This window comes from Convolutriloba macropyga, chromosome 2 (assembly GCF_964194025.1).
Source record: "Convolutriloba macropyga chromosome 2, txConMacr16.3, whole genome shotgun sequence".
Classification (NCBI taxonomy): Eukaryota; Metazoa; Xenacoelomorpha; order Acoela; family Convolutidae; genus Convolutriloba; species Convolutriloba macropyga.
In genome coordinates, this window is record NC_134469.1 from 50,055,680 (window position 1) to 50,079,476 (window position 23,797).

A 23,797-nucleotide genomic window follows, 5' to 3' on the forward strand; every position below is an offset into this window, starting at 1 on the left:
TCAAAGATCTCAGAATTCGCGTGGTGGCTGATATATCGTGGAAAGAGCATATTGAAGATAGAATGAAGAAAGCATATGAAATTTTGCACATACTTAAGCGAAGTGTTGCAGTATAAGTAAACACGTTTGTGAAATTCGGATTATATAAGTCTTTAAATTTACCGGTACTGCTGTACAGTTTCACGTGCTTGACTGCTGGAAAAACTGAAATTGAAATTCTGGAAAAGTTTCAGAAAAGAGGTAGTCTAATGGATAATGCGAAATAAAGGTTACAGAATACAAATGCCAGCTTCGACTATTAAACATATTGTCACTACCATTGTTTATCCAGCTTAACGACCTATCACTTGTTTTAAATGCTTTAAATGAAGAGAATAGCGGCATCGGACAACCAGAATTACATACGAAAGAAACAAGGAACAACGAAATTTTCAAAATGACGAAAACTGGAACAGGGTAAGCGCTCAGCGAATTCACCTTTACAACCTGTCAAATTGCAAACCGCCTAGAAAATTTAATAAACAAATGAGAAACTTAGGAGAACCAGTTGGACTGAAAAACCGATAATTACGTACAATGTGGAATTTTTCGAGAAGAAATTTTGTGAGCGAAACATTTGCACTTGGAAATTGTTCTGCGATTGTCAAAACTGTAGAAATAATTGGACAATATTTTAAGACTGGGAGCTTAGACCCTTCAGCACAGCTGTAAATCCCCAACAACAAATACAACAATATCATTGAGTTTTCAGCATTGAATTCGGGATTCTGTTTTTGGATCTTATTCAGTGGCGTGCAAGAGTCAATTTTTTATACCAATTTTATATTTTACTTAATCCGCTTTTTCGTTTTTAGAATGTGAAATGCTTTAAGCTATCGTGATCGCTGACTTAAGGAGTTTGTTTTTTTTTATGATGGCCTTCTTCTATTACGTAATTGATTTGAGAACTACATCGAAAAGAAATAATGAGTCACTCAGGATCCATTGAATATCAACACGATAGTTCCGATGAACCGAGTCACAGCTCCCTTGAGCAGCTTTGTCACGTTGCCCTACACGATCGACCGCATGTTCGTAATCAGAGAGACAGAGTGCACAAAAGGACATTACCCAATGATAGTGGTAACTATGTGATGCTCTTATCGGGTGGTGGTGCTCCAAAAGTTGTCGAAACCGAGCAAGCTAGAGCAGTCCCAACCAATGGTGGCCTTTTCCTGAATCGAATGCAGAATCAGTGTGGCAACATCACATTTGTTAATTGCGTCAAAGCTGAAACCGTACCGGGAAACATTGAAGTATGTACTGAACTAAATTTTGGTTGAATTTCGTTCTCAATGAGAAAATTGTATGCTTCAGGGAACGATTCGTGAAATAAACAACAGTGTGCCATCTGAAATTTACACCGATTCGTTCCAAACAACGTTAGTATGGCTATTTTGGTTGCAGTTTTAAACTGACACTCGCAGGCAAGACAAGTTATTATTATTTATTTTAGCGACACCCTGATCCTTAATACCGAGCAGAAATCTCCCACGTTTCCACAACAGGTTTGCAAGTGCTTTATAACAGTTTCAAAAACAACATCAAAAATTCCTAACATCTCAAATTTCGACTAATTTTTCATTCAACTAATAGTGTATTTTGATACAATTTACAATTCTATGCCATTTGTTGTTTCAATATTTCTATAGAAATTAAGAATAGAGGTCGGCCCTTTTTCTTCAGACCAAATTTGAAATTTTTTACGCATCCTAGGAGACGAGTGGTGCCCTATTACTTGGATTGTAACAACATATGATCAATTTTAAGCATCTTCAGTTTCCGAGAGTGGCGGAGAGGGTGGTAGATGCAAAAAAGAAGTCAGCGGGATTATCTTGACCTGATTAATTGCTCTCAATCGAATTTGTAGCAATTTCGTTAATCCTGCTAGTATTGCGCGATTTTTTTATACTACCAACTTTCCGACTGATTTTTTTGTCTGACCATTTGACTTTTCGGCCTCAAAAATGGGATAAGCAGGTAACGACCGGAGACCACAAGTGGACGAGCAGTCCTCTTAGAGCCTTATGCCTTACTAGTCTCTTAGGTCGCTTAGTATGTGATTAACGGAAACTACTGTAGCGGAAACAAATATGAACTGTGTTTTCTTAAAGGATGGTTATTAATAGCCGCCCTCATCTTCTCAGCCGGCTATTATAGCGCTCCTATTTTTTTTACAATTCAAAGAATTTGAATTGTATTGGGGCGCTGTCTTTTTTACGACTCGAAGAGGAGTATTGGAGAAGTCCTTTTTTTTTTTTAATCAATTTTATTGGAGTGATTTTTGAGGCGGGAAATGAAACGCGCGAAAAAATTTGGAGTGATTTTGGCGCTGAACAAAAGTGAAGAGCGGAGCGAAAAGAGAGTGGTTTTTGTTCATACCGCTGTTTTTGAGAGAGCGAGAAATTGAGGCGTGAAAAAATTTTCTCTAAGCGAGCGAAATTTTTCTGTTCACGTGCGGCATTTTAAAGCAGTTTTTTTCGTTTGTTTTGATTAAGAGGTTTGGTTATGATTTTGTTTTAATTTTAGGCTGGTTTTGGTAGTGGTTTGAAGGTTTCTGGAAATTAATATGAATTTTATGATAATTCGGAGGTTTTTAATGTATTTTGCTTATTTTCGGGCTAATTTTTGCGTTTTTTATTACGATTATTTTGTTTTACGGGCTCAAATGGGTATTGAGGAAACCCCTTCTACTTGAGCAATTTTATGATAACAATTGGTTACAGTTTTTGTGGGTACGAATCACTTTTTTGTTGAGAAATATGACCAAAAAAGGCGAAAATTGGAACTGTTTTTCTTAATTTTTTGCAGTTTTTCGTTTTTTTTCTGTTTTTAGCAAACTTTCTTTGCCTATTATGACTTGCCTATTGTTTTGCGAGCATCTGGATACCCTATTGGCTGAGAGGATGTTTTTTTTGGATTTATATGTTTTTGAAATATTAAAAAATTTAGTAACTTTTTCCAGTTTTTCAGTGAAAGTTGTTTTTAAGAGCTTTTTTTTCATAATTTTAGCCTAAAGTGTTTTTTCAGAATTCGCATAAGTGGTTTTTTTAGGTAATAGTTGTTTTGATGAGGTTATTTTGGCAGAGATAGTTTTTTTGGTATCTCAATTTATAACAAAATTTGATCAGATTTTTTATCATATTTTAACAGATTTGATTTTATTGTTTTTACTTTTTGTTTCATGACTTTTCAGGATAATCATAAATTAGTAAAGGCACGTTTTGTTTGATGAGTAGTTGGATGGCGTTTAAATGGATTTTCACTTCGAGTCGTTTCCGGAATTCTTCCGGCTATGTTTTTTTTTTAAGATCTGTTCACACATTTTCATGATTTTTGAAGTCAAATTGGAGTAGTGATTTTGGTCACGCCGAAACAGGAAGTGGAGCGAAAAAGCGAGTGGTTTTGCGGCGTGAATTTTTTCGCTCTAATTTTAAAGTAGAGTGAGAAAACGGTGTTTGAACAAAAATTCGTTTTCTCGGTAGTGGTTTTTTGTTCACATGCGGCAATTTCACTCTAATTTTTACTGTTGTTTCGATTTTTTGGATCGGATTTTTTTCTAAATGGTTTTACCAATCCATTCACAGCTCATTCTAGGGATATTTTTTGTTTGAATTAAATTTTCATTTCTCGCTAGTGGTTTTTTTGTTCACATGCGGCATTTTGACACTGATTTTCTGTTTTTTTTTTCTTATTTTTTTTATCTGATTTTTTTTGAAATTGTTTTCTCAATTCAATCATAGTCCATTGCAGGTCTAGTTTTTCTGTTTAGTCAATGAAAATTCTTTGAATTGTACGTCAGGACTTGTCCTGCTATGTTTTTTTTTACTTCGTCGAATAAAAAAATGTTTCGCTTTACCTCATTTTGCCGCCTTTTCAACATTTTGCGTGAAATCTTTTTGACTTCTCTAGGCTAGTTTCTCTCTTCTCTCATTCTGCTAAAAGTGATTTTGAACATCAGTTGCTCAGCAAAGCAATTCAAAATGAACAGTCGGTATAAAAAATTGAAGTCAGAAATAGAAACGGGATAAACCCATAAAGCCCAATTTTAGATGCCCGCTATTTGAACGTCGGTCCTATAAGTATTAGTTACCTCTCTCTAATGCTGATTGTTATTGATAGTAGCCCCTGTAGCCTCTCTCTAAGAAACAGAAGTATGTTCAACTACGAAATGCCATCAAAATAAATCGGACTTAAAAAATGTTTTTGTACGAAAATCTTTTTTTTTTCAATATCTTCTGTTATTTCAATCCCAGTCATGCTTATTGGAATCAACGGCGGCTATTTTCCGGCAATCTGCCGGGTATATTTAGAGTTTGACCCCCCTCTCATCCCCCTCCCGCGTGCACCCTCCCCACCTCATTTCAACCGTGAACCCACACGCTTGACCACCCCCCCACTCCGCTCACTCCCTCTACACACCGCTCCAGCGCACCCTCCTAAGCTCGCATCCATAAGCCAAAGCTAACTACTGGCGAAGCCAACTGCTCGCTAGTCCTTTGAGAACATTTCCCCCGCCTTTAGTCGATTTGCAGAGTTTAACAGAATTTTTTGAGAACACTCGAGAAAAACTCACCGACAGAGAAGAATTTAGTTTCCAATATAAAAAGACTACTTCAGGTAAACCTTGGGTGACAAAAGAAATTAAACAGTTAGTTGCTAGTTGCTGCGAAACATCGTTACTTCAATGACTGCAAAGTGACACAAAGTGCTGAATCATTTGTGTCTTTTAAAAAGTATCGCAACCTTGTAAATCGAAAGCTAAAAGAAGCACAAAATCAATTTTCAGAGGATTTTTTAAGAAAATTGAAACCTCGAAAGAGAAATGGAAATTCATTTAAAAAATTGGAAGGAAAAACAACAATCCAAACATCACTGAAATTGATGAAAATGGTTAAAAAAACGAAAGACAAAAAATCAATTTGCAACGCTTTTAACAGAGTTTTCAGCAAAATGGGCATCTACAGATGGCAGATTGTTCCATTTAACGTCGAAAAAATAGAGCGGAAATTTCAAGAGTTTAACTTTAGACCTTTTACCTTGAGGGAAATCTATAAAGTTATTGACGATCTAGACAACAACAAAGCACCAGGGCCGGGATACATTAATGCTTGCGCGTTGAAATCCGGAAAATATGCTATTGGGATACATCTTCAGATTATATTTAACGATTGTATTTAAGAGAAAGTTTTTCCAACAATTCTTAAGGATGCACATATCACACCAATTTTCAAAAAAAAGAGATGCTTATGTTTTAACTAATTATCGCCAAATTTTAGTAACACCGAAAGCTTTTGAGAGAATGTTTCTTAATCAGGTAGTAGAATATCTTAAAAAGTTTGCGCTTTTGAACAAAAATCAATTTGTTTTCCAATTCAGAAATATGTCTACTGATGCTGTGCTTTACTTTGTTGAAAAAAATTATTGGAAATTTGGAAGATAACAAGGACAGGTGCTGTGTTCTTAGATCTTGCAAAAGCTTTCAATTCAATTTCACAAGAAATCTTTCTCAAGACAGCTGAAAGTTTCAATTTCTCTCAATCAACAATTTTACTTTCCAAATCTTTTCTCGCAAATCGAACACAATGCTTAAAACTGGGCATTGACTTATCAGATAAAATAACTGTTAATCATGGTGTTTCACAAGGAACTGTGTTAGGACCTCTTATTTTTCTGTTCTATGTCAACGATTTTCCCGAAAAACTGGAAGGTTAAAATGATGTTCAATTTGCGGATGACACTAGTATTATATGCAAATTTGAACGTAATGAAAACATTCCACAAAAAATTGAAAAATATCACAACAAACCAACTATATGACAGAGAATAAACTCACTTTAAATTCCGATAAAACAGAGATGTTATTCTTTACAAATCATACCAATTCAGATCCAGAGTTTTCATTTAAAGGCGAAGTTACCAAACCAGCTCATGCTTGTCGTTATCTGGGAGTACGAATTTATTCAAACCTAACCTTTGAAAATCACCTGAACTCAGATTTAAGCAAAATGGCTGATGCAATTCGTTCTTTGTATCTTGTAAGAAATCAAATTCCTTTGAAAGTAAGAATTGATGTTTTCAAGTCAGTTGTACTCTCTCATCTCTCTTTCAGTGGAGTATTCCTTCAAACTCTCACAGCAAAAAAGATAAACCGCATAAACAGGCAAATTAACTGGGGAATAAAAGTTTGTTATTTTCGGCAGAAATTTGACCACTCCATTGATCTTATCCTTAAGGATCGTATCCTGCCAGCCAAATTGTTTATCTCAAAAGTCAGCCTAATGAAGCTACAAACAGATATAAGACAGTGAGAAACATCCGAAAATTTTAATGTTTACTAGTTGCCATAACGCTAGACAGAACAAGTGAACAAATCAAATTATTAGAAAAAAGAAAACGAAGTGGAGTAACAGATCTTTAATCTTGAAAAGCGTTCAAAAATGGAACAAATTGCTGTCCTCAATAAGAACTTTTAATAGTAAAATTTGCTTTAAAAATGTTTTAAGAGAGTTTTTGCTCGATCAACACAAAGTACCCGTTAAAAAATAAATAGGAGCCTTCAAATCCTGTTTTTACCTATGAGAACGAACAGCCACAATTTGAAGATTTTTATATTAATAACAAAGCTGATTAATTTATTTAACATTTGAAAGCATGTAGATATCTAACCTTAGGGTTATATCTGAGTAATTTACTTGTTTCAAAGAAATGTTAACGTTATCTGATTGCTCTCGAACGAAGTTTAAAGCAATTATTGTCATGTTCGACATCGCTTGAACGTTTCGGCATTTTATTTTAGACTAATTCTTCTTTCGCTCGCGTTAGTGACATTTGGATTTTCGAGTTCTTTTGCTCCAATTCTCAGTAGTCGTATAAATTAAAAGATTTCAAAATTTTGAATATCACTAATTTTTGGAAATTTTTGATTAATTTTGATTTTTTTTCAATTTTTCGTAAGTTTTTATGCCATTACGTGTTTATCGATCTTTGTGAGCCGGTGAAAGTTTTCAGGTTTGGAGTTAGGCTACTGAATGGTCTTTGGAGACAATTAAACGGTTCTAAAGGTATTAATATCCAAAATTTTAGCAACATTTCATTAAAATTTGCAATTTTAATTTTTTTCGCTTTTTAAAATTCATTTTCTGTGTTTGACAATCTTTACATTCAATTGAAAGTTTTTAGGTCTTGCAGACGGGATTTTTGACCGATTTAATAAATAAAAAGTAATTGTTTTGAACATATTATTATTATTGCGAAATTAGTCACTTTCTTTAACTTTGCGATTTGTAATTTTTTTAAGCATTGTCATATTTCTCGATTTTTCTATCTTTAGTGTCTAATGATCATCTTGGCGGTTTATTATTTTAATTTCTCAACTGTTGAAATAATTTTTTGGCCTGTTTTGATCAATATTTTTTTGCTAATATAAAAGTGATTATGAGCGGTTGAGGATCAAAGCCTTTGTAGCTTAGTCATTATTGTCCGAGTGCTATTCCGGAGATTGAGGGTTTGACGCCATATGAGATCGGAGTTTTTGCACCCATAAATTTTTCTAAGATGTCCCTAGATTAAAATTGTCCGCTGCTTGTCGTTCAGGAGGAATTCATCGCACGTTAGTCTGTATATGTATCGTATGAGTTATTTACTTGTTTGGAAATATTCAAAAGAATTAGTTGATACAAGAGAGCATGTCGGCTATAAACAGTAATTCTGAAGTATCGCTTTCCCGACAGTTTTGTTCGTAGTTTTATTCTCAGTGGAGTTTTCATTCTACAAAAACTGTTAATTTTAATACAGTAATTGTAAAGTTGAGTGCTAATGTTTTCCGCAGTAATTTTTTTTCTTGTTTTAACATTGCTATTTTATTGCCATTTGATGCTGTGAGAAAATCAAATGAGTCTCGCGGATGTCTTCTGAATCTCACTAATGACGCCATTTTCTTAAAATTATATTCAAACTCGGTTATGCTTCTTTAATAGCTGCGAAACAATCGCCTTCAAGAAAAAAAATAGTTTTTCTGCAGCCGCATGACTGCAAGAAAATCACTCTTTTATTTTATCATGCTAGGAGGGAAATAGAGTATCTTAAATTGATTGTTTTTGTGCTGCTCTTCCTTGGTGAAATAGCAGAATGTCACATCATATACCCGGAGTGTGCTCGCAGTGAATATCAGAAATGATTCATACAGCTTGAATAGAACAAGTTTTTTACAGGTCTGATACATTGGAAATGCATGTAAAACGAGTACCAATGCTGGAATTTTCGTGCTTTATTTTTTTGAACTTTCGTTAAATTTTTTTGCCATTACGTGTTCATCGATCTTTGTGAGCTGGTGAAACATGCTTAGAATTAGGTTACTAAATGGTCTTTGGAGACAGTTAAACGGTTCTAAAGGTATTAATATCACAAATTTAGCAACATTTCATTAAAATTTGCAATTTTTTAAAAAAAATTTTCGATTTTAAAATTCATTTTCTGTGTTTGACAATCTTTACGTTCAAATGAAAGTTTTTAGGTCTTGCAGATGGGATTCTTGACCGATTTATTAAATGAAAAGTAATAGTTTTGAGCATATTGTTATTATTGCGAAATTAGACACTTTCTTAAAATTTGCAATTTTTAATTTTTCTTAAGCATTTGTCATTTTTCTGTTTTTTTTTTCTGTCTTTAGTGGCCACAATAGTCTTCTTGGCGGTTTCTAATGGTATATTTAAATTGATTAAACTGGCTTTAAGGGTAGGAGCTTCAAGAGTTTTAGCAATGATAATTTATTGTGCAGTTTGTTTGATTATTTTAGTTTCTCAACTGTTGAAATAGTTGGTTTTTTTTTTGGCCTGTATTGATCAATTGATCTGCTTGTCACGTACTGCGTTTCTCGGGTTTTCATTCAATTCTCTGGATTGTATTTCAGGACTTGTTTTGTTATTTTTTGCAGTTCAAAGATTTGAATTGTATTGGGGCGCTGTCTTTATTTTTTAAGATCTGTTCACACATTTTCATGATTTTGGAAGTCAAATTGATGTAGTGACTTTGGTCTCGCCGAAACAAGAAGTGGAGCGAAAAAGCGAGTGGTTTTGTGGCTTGAAATTTTTTCGCTCTAAACTTAAAATATAGTGAGAAAACGGTGTTTGAGCAAAAATTTGCTTTCTCGCTAGTGGTTTTTTGTTCACATGCGGCAGTTTCATTTTGATTGTTAATGTTTTTTCGATTTTTTGGATCGGATTTTTTTCTAAATGGTCTTCCCAATCCATTCGTAGTCCGTTCTAAGTTTAGTTCTCTAGTCAATGAAATTTCTTCGAATAGTACGTCAGGACTTGTCCTGCTATATTCCGTTTTACATAAGTCACGATTTTCACGTTTTTTTCCTGATTTACCTCACTCACTGTTTCAAGTGAATGGATTTTATTTTCTTTTTGGCATTTAATTACGCAATGGAGTGAATACGGTCAATGTTAAAAGAGCAAAATCAAAAGATCAAAACAAACATGATAAACATAAAGGCCGGTCATTAAGTCAGTGCAGAAGGTTATCAGAGTTCATTGAAGCGATTGCTATTTGGCAGGAGTGAAACTGTAAAACTTCCTCATTCAATTCTTTAGTCTCCTGCGCTCAAATAAAGTTTATAGCTATAATTAGAGCTCTGTTGGTCTTGTTTGATATGATTTTCATCTGACTTTTATTTGATATTTTGTCCTCAAGAAAAGGATGAAACAGGTAAAGAAGGCCGGAGGACATTAAGTGCGGAATAGGTTTCTTAGAGGTTTACTGGTCTGTTAGTATACAAACCACTGAAGCTGCTGAGAAGACAGATTGAGATTTTAAGGGACATGAGCTGCATTGTTTGACGGAGGCGTCCATCCCCCGTTTCATTGCACCGGAAATCCAGTTGCCGTTTCGTCCACCCATAAACCCTTTCCCACCGTAATGAAATTTTTACCTGGCTCCTTAAATCAGGTAACTGCTACCGAAGCCAACTGGCCCGACGTTATTGGTTCAGGCCATTTTAATACTGTAGCGGTTAGTTATTTAATTGCTCTCGAACGAAATTTGAGGCAACTATTGTAAACGCTTTTTTGCAAATTTTTTCTTGACCTTGTCAGCGCTTTTGTTCCAGAGCTTTCCTTGAATTCTCAAGTATTTTTCTCACCCTTCACTTCTTCATTTTTGAGTGATCTCAACTGCTCTCATTATTTTGCTGATATAAAAGTGATTATGAGCTGCTGAGGATCAAAGCCGTTGTAGTTTAGTCTTAAATGTCCGAGTGCTATCCTGGAGATCGAGGGTTTGACGCCCTATGAGATCGGAGTTTTTGCACACTTAAATTTTTCTAAGATGTCCCTCCCTAAATTAAAATTGTCCTCTGCTTGTTCGGAGCAATTCAACACAATGTTAGTCGGTATGTGTATCGTATGGGTTATTTACTTGTTTGGAAATATTCAAAAGAAATAGTTGGAAAAGGGAGCATGTTGGCTATAAACAGTAATTATGAAGTATCGCTTTCTCGACAGTTTTGTTCGTAGTTTTGTTCTCAGTGGAGTTAGTGTTCTCATTCCAGAAAAACTTAATTTTGTTACATTAATTGTTAAATTGACTGCTAATGTTTTTCGCAGTAAATGTTTTTCTTATTGCTATTTGATTCTGTAACAAAATCTATTGAATCTCGCTGATGTCTTCTGAATCTCACTAATGACGCCATTTTCAAAAATTTATATACTTTGAGTTATGCTTCTTTAATAGCTGCGAACGGTTAGTTATTTACTTGCTCTAAAACGAAATTTGAGGCAACTATTGTAAACGCTTTTTTGCAAATTTTTTCTTGACCTTGTCTGCGCTTTTGTTCCAGAGCATTCCTTGAATTCTTAAGTATTTTTCTCACCCTTCACTTCTTCATTTTTGAGTGATCTCAACTGCTCTCATTATTTTGCTGATATAAAAATGATTATGAGCTGCTGAGGATCAAAGCCGTTGTAGTTTAGTCTTTAATGTCCGAGTGCTATCCTGGAGATCGAGAGTTTGACGCCCTATGAGATCGGAGTTTTTGCACACTTAAATTTTTCTAAGATGTCCCTAAATTAAAATTGTCCTCTGCTTGTTCGGAGCAATTCAACACAACGTTAGTCGGTATATGTATCGTATGGGTTATTTACTTGTTTGGAAATATTCAAAAGAAATAGTTGGAAAAGGGAGCATGTCGGCTATAAACAGTAATTCTGAAGTATCGCTTTCTCGACAGTTTTGTTCGTAGTTTTGTTCTCAGTGGAGTTAGTGTTTTCATTCCAGAAAAACTGTAAGTTTTGTTACATTAATTGTTAAGTTGACTGCTAATGTTTTTCGCAGTAAATGTTTTTCTTATTGCTATTTGATTCTGTAACAAGATCGATTGAATCTCGCTGATGTCTTCTGAATCTCACTAATGACGCCATTTTCAAAAATTTATATTATACTTTGAGTTATGCTTCTTTAATAGCTGCGAACGGTTAGTTATTTACTTGCTCTAAAACGAAATTTGAGGCAACTATTGTAAACGCTTTTCATGCAAATTTTTTCTTGACCTTGTCTGCGCTTTTGTTCCAGAGAATTCCTTGACTTCTCAAGTATCTTTCTCACCCTTCAATTCTTCATTTCTGATTGATCTCAATTGCCCTCATTGTTTTGCTAATATAAAAGTGATTATGAGCGGTTGAGGATCAAAGGCGTTGTAGCTTAGTTATTAATGTCCGAGCGCTATCCCGGAGATCGAGGGTTTGACGCCCTATGAGATCGGAGTTTTTGCACACTTAAATTTTTCTAAGATGTCCCTAAGTTAAAATTGTCCTTGCTTGTCTTTCGGAGCAATTCAACACACGTTAGTTGGTATATGTATCGTATGGGTTATTTACTTGTTTGGAAATATTCAAAAGAAATAATTGGAAAAGGGATCCTGTTGGCTATAAATAGTAATTATGAAGTATCGCTTTCTCGACAGTTTTGTTCGTAGTTTTGTTCTCAGTGGAGTTAGTGTTTTCATTCCAGAAAAACTGTTAATTTTGTTACATTAATTGTTAAGTTGACTGCTAATGTTTTTCGCAGTAAATGTTTTTCTTATAGCTATTTGATTCTGTAACAAAATCGATTGAATCTCGCTGATGTCTTCTGAATCTCACTAATGGCGCCATTTTCAAAAATTTATTTTATGCTTTGAGTTATGCTTCTTTAATAGCTGCGAACGGTTAGTTATTTACTTGCTCTAAAACGAAATTTGAGGCAACTATTGTAAACGCTTTTTATGCAAATTTTTTCTTGACCTTGTCTGCGTTTTTGTTCCAGAGCATTCCTTGACTTCTCAAGTATCTTTCTCACCCTTCACTTCTTCATTTCTGATTGATCTCAATTGCTCTCATTGTTTTGCTAATATAAAAGTGATTATGAGCGGTTGATGATCAAAGGCGTTGTAGCTTAGTCATTAATGTCCGAGCGCTATCCTGGAGATTGAGTGTTTGACGCCCTATGAGATCGGAGTTTTTGCACCTTTAATTTTTTCTCAGACGTCCCTGAATTAAAATTGTCCTCTGCTTGTTCATGAGCAATTCATCACACGTTAGTTGGTATATGTATCGTATGGGTTATTTACTTGTTTGGAAATATTCAAAAGAAATAGTTGGAAAAGGGAGCATGTTGGCTATAAACAGTAATTGTGAAGTATCGGTTTCTCGACAGTTTTGTTCGTAGTTTTGTTCTCAGTGGAGTTAGTGTTTTCATTCAAGAAAAACTGTTAATTTTGTTACTGTAATTGTTAAGTTGACTGCTAATGTTTTTGGAAGTAAATGTTTTTCTTGTTTTAACATCGCTGATTTATTGCTATTTGATTCTATAACAAAATCGATAGAATCTCGCTGATGTCTTCTGAATCTCACTAATGAGGCCATTTTCAAAAATTTATATTCATACTTTAATGATGATTTAGATCAGCTGCTCCAAGTTTAAATAGAAAGCTTTAATTTATTGATTACGGATCGAAAAGCAACTTAGTGTGGGTTTTTTGTATTAACACATTTTGTATTAACAACGTTTTTTTTGAAAACTTACGTGAGTAGTAATCTTCTTGAACCATTGGATTTGGATGTCAACTGAGTCGTGAAGTTGTCTGGGGTAACTGAATAGTGGATTTTTGGCAAAATCTATAAAAAAAAATCTATGGATCCATTTTTGGTTTTATTAATTTGAAACTGAAGCCCCCCCCACCATACACATCTGCCCCCGAGTTATGCTTCTTTAATAGCTGCAAACGGTTAGTTATTTACTTGCTGTAAAGCGAAATTTGAGGCAACTCTTGTAAACGCTTTTTTTGCAAATTTTTTCTTGACCTTGTCTGCGCTTTTGTTCCAGAGGATTCCTGGACTTCTCAAGTATTTTTCTCACCCTTCACTTCTTCATTTTTGAGTGATCTCAACTGCTCTCATTATTTTGCTGATATAAAAGTGATTATGAGCTGCTGAGGATCAAAGCCGTTGTAGTTTAGTCTTTAATGTCCGAGTGCTATCCTGGAGATCGAGGGTTTGACGTCCTATGAGATCTGAGTTTTTGCACACTTAAATTTTTCTAAGATGTCCCTAAATTAAAATTGTCCTCTGCTTGTCGTTCGGAGCAATTCAACACACGTTAGTCGGTATATGTATCGTATGGGTTATTTACTTGTTTGGAAATATTCAAAAGAAATAGTTGGAAAAGGGAGCATGTTGGCTATAAACAGTAATTATGAAGTATCGCTTTCTCGACAGTTTTGTTCGTAGTTTTCTTCTCAGTGGAGTTAGTGTTTTCATTCCAGAAAAACTCTTAATTTTGTTAGTAATTGTTAAGTTGACTGCTAATGATTTTCGAAGTAAATGTTTTTCTTGTTTTAACATCGCTGATTTATTGCTATTTGATTCTATAACAAAATCGATAGAATCTCGCTGATGTCTTCTGAATCTCACAAATGACGCCATTTTCAAAAATTTATAATCATACTTTGAGTTATGCTTCTTTAATAGCTGCAAACGGTTAGTTATTTACTTGCTGTAAAACGAAATTTGAGGCAACTATTGTAAACGCTTTTTTGCAAATTTTTTCTTGACCTTGTCTGCGCTTTTGTTCCAGAGGATTCTTGGACTTCTCAAGTGTTTTTCTCACCCTTCACTTCTTCATTTTTGAGTGATCTCAACTGCTCTCATTATTTTGCTGATATAAAAGTGATTATGAGCTGCTGAGGATCAAAGCCGTTGTAGTTTAGTTTTTAATGTCCGAGTGCTATCCTGGAGATCGAGGGTTTGACGCCCTATGAGATCGGAGTTTTTGCACACTAAAATTTTTCTAAGATGTCCCTAAATTAAAATTGTCCGCTGCTTGTCGTTCGGAGCAATTCAACACACGTTAGTCGGTATATGTATCGTATGGGTTATTTACTTGTTTGGAAATATTCAAAAGAAATAGTTGGAAAAGGGAGCATGTTGGCTATAAACAGTAATTATGAAGTATCGCTTTCTCGACAGTTTTGTTCGTAGTTTTGTTCTCAGTGGAGTTAGTGTTTTCATTCCAGAAAAACTGTTAATTTTGTTACAGTAATTGTTAAGTTGACTGCTAATGTTTTTCGCAGTAAATGTTTTTCTTATTGCTATTTGATTCTATAACAAAATCGATTGAATCTCGCTGATGTCTTTTGAATCTGACTAATGACGCCATTTTCAAAAATTTATATTCATACTTTGAGTTATGCTTCTTTAATAGCTGCGAACGGTTAGTTATTTACTTGCTCTAAAACGAAATTTGAGGCAACTTTTGGAAACGCTTCTTTATGCAAATTTTTTCTTGACCTTTTCTGCGCTTTTGTTCCAGAGCATTCCTTGACTTCTCAAGTATCTTTCTCACCCTTCACTTCTTCATTTCTGATTGATCTCAATTGCTCTCATTGTTTTGCTAATATAAAAGTGATTATGAGCGGTTGATGATCAAAGCCGTTGTAGCTTAGTCATTAATGTCCGAGTGCTATCCCGGAGATCGAGGGTTTGACGCCCTATGAGATCTGAGTTTTTTGCACCCATAAAAATTTCTAGATGTCCCTAAATTCAAAATTGTCCTCTGGTTGTCGTTCAAGAGCAATTCATCACACGTTAGTAGGTATAAGTATCATATGGGTGATTTACTTGTTTGGAAATATTCAAAAGAATTAGTTGATACAAGGGAGCATGTCGGCTATTAACAGTAATCCTGAAGTATCGCTTTCTCGACAGTTTTGTTCGTAGTTTTGTTCTTAGTGGAGTAAGTGTTTTCATTCCAGAAAAACTCTTAATTTTGTTAGTAATTGTTAAGTTGACTGCTAATGATTTTCGCAGTAAATGGTTTTCTTGTTTTAACATTGCTTATTTATTGCTATTTGATGCTGTGACAAAATGGATTGAATCTCGATGATGTCTTCTGAATATCACTAATGACGCCATTTTCAAAATTTTTTATTAATACTTTGAGTTAGCTTCTTTAATAGCTGCGAAACTGTAAGCTGAGCGGAGCTACATTGCGGTGCTTTTGGTTTTTTTGCAATTCAAAGAGTTTGAATTGTATTGGGGCGCTGTCTTTTCTAGATTTTCACATATTTTCACGATTTTGAAGTCAAATTTGAGTAGGGATTATGGTCCGACCAAAACAGAACAGGAAATGGAGCGAAAAAGGGAGTGGTTTTGCGGCGTGAATTTTTTTCACTTGAATTTGAAAGTACATTGAAAAAACGGTGTTTGAAGAAAAACTCGCTTTCTCGCAAGTAGTTTTTTGTGCACGTGCGGCATGTCGACCTTGATTTTTAATGTTTTTTTTCGTTATTGTGATCGTATTTTTTTCTCCATTGCTTTTCCAATCGATTCAAAGTTCATTAAATGTCTAGTTTTCTGTTTAGTCAATGATATTTCTTTGAATTGTAGGCCAGGATTTGTCCTGCTATGTTTTTTTGTTTATTCGTCTGACGCTTTTTTCTTTTTTTTTCACACAGCAAAGCTGAAAAGTGAAATTTTCTGAATGACTTCTTATTCTCACTGACGGCTTTTGCGCGAGTGGCGTCTTTTCTCACTCACTATAGCGAAAGTTTTGAATCATTTGCGTGCTTAGATTGTGATGATACGTGACTTACCTCATTCAATAAAATGACTTTTGCGCTTTTAAACTTGCAAGTTAAATTTGTATTAAATTAAGGTCAAAGGAACTCATATGTGTAATAGAGGTCCCTTACAAAAAGTCTTCTGCGGAATGAGTTTTAGCAAGCTGTTTTTATTTATCGCTGAATGTTTTTAACGTAGTTTTTTTGAGCGGCGTCTTTTGTTTTTAACTTAGATCTGTATCCGTACCTCTATTATACGGCGCGCATGTCTATTTCGCAACTATTCTGACAATCTGCTGGCTCTGTTTTATAGAAACTTTGGAATCTTGTGATTGTGTAAACTCACTGCGCTGAAGATTGTGAAAATCCACCTACTAAATATTCAAGACAATTTTTTGAAATTGTAAAATACCACCAGTTTCCAAAAAATTAGGAGACATTTTGTCGTTTTTTGTTTGGTATGGAGGCTGTGCAGCAGCATTTTTAAGATAAAAATTTATTTGATTATTGAACAACGGGAGCTAACAAAATCTACGAGGTATACATGAAGGCGTATAGTCATTGAATTCAGTTATGGTTTTGCGTAAAGTTTGGTGAACATTTTAGTATCGCAAAACCCGAGACTTCATTCCTGAAAACTTGAAAGATGAGGGCTATTGGATCAAGCGTAGAAAGAACAACGAAGCTGCAAAGAGGTCTCGGGAAAAGCGACGTAACAACGATGCTGCATTAGAGAGCAGAGTGTCAATATTACAACAGCTGAATGAGAAGTTAACCGATGAAAACAAACATTTGAAAAAGACATTAGCGGAAGCGCACGACAAAATTCAGTTTCTTGAGAACGAAAATGAACTGCAGAAGATGTCAAGCACTCCAATCATACAACAGAGTTCATCATTTGACATTGAGCGACCAAAGACGAAACTTTCAAGCAGATCGTCGCAAAATCCAGCTGTATTTTACATACAAAATCCTCCTTCTAGGCCTTCAAAATTTCCATCAGCTGTTGAACAGATCGAAATTGACCCAGAACCATCTATCAGAGGAAACCATGCTGTAGGTAGAATACAATCAGACCCTGGGTCGCAATTCAATCAACAGATATCATCGCACCCCTTCACCATTGACCAGGGTACATCCAGTTCAATCCTGCCTCATCCGACTGGATCTATTATACAGCAATCTGTAATGCACCGCTCTGGGCAGGGCTCTCGCCAACTTTCAGCAACAGGACATTCATCTAATAACTCCATTTTAGTACCCATTCACCAACTGTCTGGCTTGACTGGTACCCCAGTGGCCACTAACCAAATTGGCTCTGTTCAGCAATCAAAGAATGGGACGTCATTTGTTTATCTGCCTTCAGGTTGCAGTGTTGTGCCACTGAACGCACTTGTCCAGACACAATCGGGTAAACAAGACTCACGATCTAGTCAGCAGATGAATGCCCACCATTCGGGTGATCTCGCCTTGCATTCTCAGGGTCACCCAAATTGCCTAGATAACAGTGCGAATGAATTGAGTGACTCTGCACTAGACGAGACTTGTACAACTACGACCACCACAAGGCTCATCATTCAACAACAAACCCCAGATGGATCTGTAAAGACAGGAAGGCTAGTGTCTATGAACACCCCAATCGACCATATCATTCCTCTCAAGAAACGGATGAAAGACGGTTCGTAGATGTTCATCGCTCTCATTAAATCCGATTTTTTTGTTAAAAGCCGCCTGTTCTGCTGATTTCGGTAATATGCGTTCAACTAGAGCTTGTATCAATCAGCCGCGTTTTGGATCATAATAAAGTCATTGGATTGAGAAGTGACGCCATTTTTAGGGCCATAAGTGACGCCATTTTTAGGACCAAAGAGTTTTTTTTCGATGACAAAAAAAACTCTTTGGTCATCAAATGTGTTTTTTTGTCATCGAATTTGCTTGTTTCTGATGCTAGGAGAAAGTTTTGTCAAGCTACAGGTTACTAAATAAGAACCAAAAGCTGTCGAAGTCCCCAAATTTTCGCAATTTTCCTCTAATTAATTGCTCTCAAACAAAGTTTGTAGCAATTATATTGGTCCTGTTGGTCTTTAATGCGATTTTTCGCTTGACCGATTTTTCGTCTGACCCATTTGAATTTTCGTCCTCAAAAACGGGATAAATAGGTCGCGCCCAGTGGGCATTAAGTTCTCTTGCAGCTCTTCAGCTTGCTAGTCTCCAAGTATGCAATTCACAGGTTGCTAATTTAAATTTAGTTTCTCTATTTTTAAATTTTAAGCAGATTAAGATTTAGTCTGCAGAACTACGGAATGCGTTATACTTACACTCAAAAAATGATTCAGTGTTGCTTAAGTTGAATAACTGCTGAAGCTGTTTTTTGTAATCACGGGCGGAATTTGAAATTTTTTAGCAAAAGTTTCAGAAAAATTGAACCGTTTTTTCTAGAAAAACGTAGTGAGGAAATTATCAAAAATGTTTTCTAGTTTATCTTTTTTGCAAAAATGATTTAAAAGATAGCTATTAATAGCTGTGATAGAAATAGCTGAGTGGAGGTGTCCTTTTCTTGGATTTTACTATTCAAAGATTTTGAACTATAATAGGACACTCCTGTCTTTTTCACACTGTTTTCGACTTTTTTTGTCAATGAGAAGTCACATTAGAGTAGTGATTTTAGTCACGCTGATGTAGCGAAAAGAGAGTAATTGAGAAGTTTTAACGCGTGAATTTTCAAAACCGCTTTTAAAGTGGACTCAGAAAACTTTGTTGCAACTTTTTTTTGTTTTTAATTTTGCATTCTGTAATTTACTACCATTTTCAGTGTTTTTTTAATTAATCTTTACTGGGTTTGAGTATTGTTGAAAGGTGACACTTGCATTCTTGTGTTGCATAGTTGTGTTTTTCAATTCATCAAAGCCCCCAATGGTTTATAATAGCTGTAGAGCTGTAAGCTGAGCGAAGTTATATTGTGATGCTCTTGTTTTTTGTTTTGTCGTCTGTTTTTTGTCGTTTTACATTTGTTCACACAGCAAAGCTGAAAAGGTCAAATTTTTGAATGCCTTCTGATTCTCACTAACGGCTTCTGCTCACGTGACGTCATTTTTCACTCTATCTCTCTCTCTCTCTCTCTCTCTCTCTCTCTCTGGCAAAAGTTTTTAAGTCATTTGCGTGATTACATTTTGATCATACATGACTTAACCTCACTCGATAAAGTGACTTTGTCTTTTTAAACTGAAGTTTAATTTGAATTAAATTATATACGTCAAATGATTTATATACGTAATAAAGTTCAGTAAAAAAGCTTTTGCGTAATGAATTTTTACAAGCTGTATTAATTTATCGCTGAATGGTTTTAACATAGCTTTTTCAGTGGCGTCGTTTGTTTTTCAACTTAGATCTGTACATGTTTCTATCTCTAATATACGGCGCGTAAGCTTGTTTTGCAGCTATTGTGGCAATTGCTGGCTATGTTGTTAATTAGACACTGTTTCTATGAAATGTTCTTTTTTTAAAGTTTTTCCCGTTTTGTATTTTATTGCGCATTTTGTCCTTTCTCTTAGTCTAAATGATTAATGGATGATTGGCCACCTAATGAAGGTCAGTTGAAGCTACTTTTAAAATGTCAATAGAGATCTCAAGGTTTCAACAACTTTGACCTAACATGTTTTCAAAAGGCAGTGATTTTTGAGTTATACAGATTTCAACAGTTCTTTGTTAATCCTGTCACTTGGTTTCTTTCATGACAAATCTCTTTGGGCCTCTAATGAGGCATAATTGAAGCTGTTTCATTCTTGATTTCACGACAAACGTTCTTTAAATCTCCGACACTTTTCAATAAATACAATTGAGACGAGTGTTGCACGTTTTTAGCTACTCTCGAGGAAGTTAGCAATTAATGATCTTTTTGATCTTTTTTATAACGTTTTGATCTTTTTTTGCAACTTTTTTTGCCTGACGGCTTTGACTTTTCGATTTTTTATGCCCTTGACATTTTCGTTGTGCTTAATCCAAATTCGCCCTCTCTCTCTATCTCTATCTCTCTCTCTCTCTCTCTCTCTCTCTCTCTCTCTCTCTCTCGTTCACAAGTGTGAAAAACTGAACTCAAGTGGCGGCCTACTAAATGTCAAATGAGAAGCGCGCCAAAAATGCTGTAATTTATTGCTTTAAATTTTTAAAATGGTTATTGTGTTACACAATCTCCTTTAGTGATGTCAATTGAAGCAACTCTTTGTAAATTTAGCCTCTCCACATTGAAGCAGGCTGCAACAGATTCGAGCTCCAACTATTTGTTCGAGAGCTATTATTTCGACTTAGTGGCTTTCTCGCTTGTGGTTTTCTGTTCGCATGCTGCAATTTAAATTTGATTTTTACTGTTTTCGATTTCTTGGTGTTACCAATCCTTTCATTGTTCATTCTAGGCGTAGTTTTCTGGTTTTTTGTTCACATGCTGCATTTTGACATTTTTTAAATTATTTTTTCGATCTGATTTTTTAAAAATGGTTTTTCCAATTCGCTCATAGTCAGTTCTAGGTGTAATTTTTTTTTTGTAGTCAATGAGAATTCTTTGAATTGCCGTCAGGACTCGTCATGCTATGTTTTTGATTTCGTCGTCAAGATTTTTGTTACGACCATATGACGTCACAACCACTTCAAATCTGCTTTTTGTTCATTCGTTCATGCAATTTCAACTGAATTTTGTGCGTGACGTCATTTTTCACTGTTAATGCAGCGAGTTTTGTGTTCATTCGTGTGATTAATTTTATGGTCACACGTGACTTACCTCACTCTCAAAAATGACTTCCTCACTCTGAAATTGAGTTGAGCTTTTTAAATTTAATTCAAAGAGAAAAGGTCAATTGAGTGTGTGTCACTCTGATTGAACGTTATTTAATAGCAGCTAATAGAAGCAGCACTAAGTTGTACAGATTCTTAATCAAAATATAACATTTCAGCTATTAATGAAAAAATTATTTTGTCTTTTTTACTATCTTTTTGAGATTGCAGATCTACATGGCTATTGCGGCTATTTTCTGACAATCTGCCAGCTAAGTTCTTCTATTGAGGCTCATAATCAGGTCTTTAGGTCATTTATTTATTAATTATAATTTAGTACTTGCCCTGCTGTTTTTTATTTATTAGTACCATATGGCGTCACAATTATTTCAGTTTAGCTTTTGTTTTTAATTGATCTCGTAGAGAAGCAATTATTGTAAACATGTGTGTCTTTTTTATGCAAAATTTTTGCTTGAGGATTTTGACTTTTTGAGTGACTTTTACGACTTTTAATTTTTGCGTTTCGCGTTATCTAAAAACCTCTCTCAATCACAATTTCAAGAAACTGAACTCAATTTAATGCTAAAAGTCAAATGAAAAGTGCGCCAGAACTGGTGCCATTTTTACTTTAAATAGTGGTATATGTTAACCTCTAATGTGGTTATTTGAAGCCCACTTTTGAACTTCTTAGTCCCATTTAGGCTGCCCACCCCACCGAGTGAAGCAGGCTGCAATTGATTGGAGCTCCCACTAGTCGTTCGAGAGCAATTCGTCCGACGTTTAGTCGGTTATTTTTCAAAGTGTTTTGTTCTTTCAAACGTGACTTCACTCAAAATAGTTTTCCTCTGTGAAATTGATTTGCTATTTTCAATTGAAGGAGTTCAGGTCAATTTAGGATAACTGAATATGACTGAATGTTATTTGAGGCAAGCTTTACATTACAAGTTCGATATTTTTATCTCCCTTTTTTCGGCAGCTATTCACTTGCAATTTTTTTCTGTTTTTTCTGGAAATGTAAGCAACAAATTCTTTTTTTCATTACTTTCTGTCGTTTTTTGTCTTTTGGTAAAAACGGCTTGACTTCTGGTAGCAACAGTTTTTCCAGATAACTTTTTGATTGCTCTCACTTGATCTATTGGTTGGAGCCAAATCACAATTTGAAATAACAAAGAATAGAATTGTTCAGTTTAAACCATTAGTCGGTATTTAACTTGTATTCCCTTAAGTTCTATCTTCAAATTAAAACCAGTAGCAGCCAGGAAAGAATAATTAGAGCCGCCTTTCATCATCCAATGAGGCTAGATTCCATGGACTTCGCGGCGTGTAACAGTACTTAAACTATCATTAATTGCTCTCAAACGAAGTTGGTAGCAATTATTTTTGTCCTGTTGGTCTTTTTTTATGCGACTTTTCGTTTGACCGATTTTTTGTCGGACCCATTTGACTTTCCGTTCTCAAAAACGGGATGAACAGGTAGCGCCCATCGGGCATTAAGTTCTCTTTGAGCCTTTCAGCTCAAACTGCTTTGGAGACTTATACTTATGGTGTGAAGGGCGGTTAATAGAGGTTGATCCTCTATCTAACCTCTGACATGTCTCCCCACTAATTTTTTTCTAATGAATGGAGTTAGATTTTCACATTGAATGAATTGGAGAAGGACAAAGTGAAAAGAGTAAAATCAAAAACGTCATAAGCCAGTAGTTCCAGGTCGTTAATTGTGTTCTATTCAATTGAGCGATTCATTTTTTAAAGTTTAATTGCTTTTCCAATGATGGCAATTTGTTCGAATTCAGTCGGTAATGTTATACGTCTTTTCCCACAATAGGAGTTTTTGGACTCGGGTATTGTGGTATAAATAAGGACAGTTTTATCTTTCAAATTTTTTTCTGTTGCTTTAAGGAAAATTCTTCTTTAGTCCAGCATTTATCTAACAACGCCTGGTTTGTTTCAGACTCTGGAAGTTTTTCTGAAGATCAATCACCTGGAAAAATGGGCCAGCAGCCATTGTCTGTGTCCAGTGATGGTCAACCAGTACCTGGACCTGGTACACCTATTGCTGCAACACCGGCACCTGCGCTAACAGTGGGTGCCAATGACGCAACGACATCAAGTACCAACAGCAACAACAATGCTGCAATGAAGGGTGACCAGAGTACCCCAGACGGGAACCAAGAGAGTGATTCGAACAGTAACCCAGAGTATTGGCGTACACAGCTTATTACTATCATGAGCGAAGTAGAGCGACTAAAAACGCAAATGGGATCCATAACTGAACAGCGATCATCTCAAGAGCAGCACATGCAACATCCGCAGCAGCAACACTCCGTGGCCAGTCAGAACAGCGCATCCTCTGCAGTATTAGACAACGTTGCTACACCCCCAAACCAACAGACCATGACGGCATCCAATTTTGAGATCCAACAAACTAGCAATCAAATGCAGCAGCCGGCAGCACAGATTGTGATGGTACAGCAACCACCTAGTGTAACGAGAACACCCCAGATGTCTAATATAGAAACGACACCGACCAAGTCACCGATGATGACATCAAACAATAGTGTCAATTCTATCAGCACCGAGTTGAGAACCGATTCGCCCCTGACCACGACTACTCCGAATTCAATGGAAAATCAGTAGCTTTATTGTAACTTTTAATTTGTAAAATAACTGATGCAATGACTGCAGATTCAAAACTAATGAAGGAACTACTTGTTGCAATTTGAAAATTATTTGCGTTTTTGTTAACAGCTGAGCTGTTTGGAATAAACGTATCAATAACAATCGTGCGATACTCTCTGAAGTGTCTGTTAAGTACTGTAAACAACACAAATATTTCGTTTATTTCCGTGACTTTGAAAGTCAGTCAATGTTAGAATTAATTTATTGTCGTTAAAA

General features: G+C 35.4%; 1 protein-coding gene across 1 annotated transcript; it reads left to right on the top strand.

Annotated features, from left to right (window-relative positions):
• The first annotated feature begins 857 nt into the window (after nucleotides 1-857).
• On the top strand, nucleotides 858-23,797 carry LOC142358737 (uncharacterized). The gene is made up of 5 exons (XM_075410283.1): nucleotides 858-1,295; nucleotides 1,357-1,421; nucleotides 1,496-1,547; nucleotides 16,745-17,816; nucleotides 22,854-23,797. The coding sequence occupies exons 1-5, from the start codon at nucleotides 966-968 to the stop codon at nucleotides 23,537-23,539; spliced, it is 2,205 nt and encodes a 734-aa protein (XP_075266398.1). The 5' UTR covers nucleotides 858-965; the 3' UTR covers nucleotides 23,540-23,797.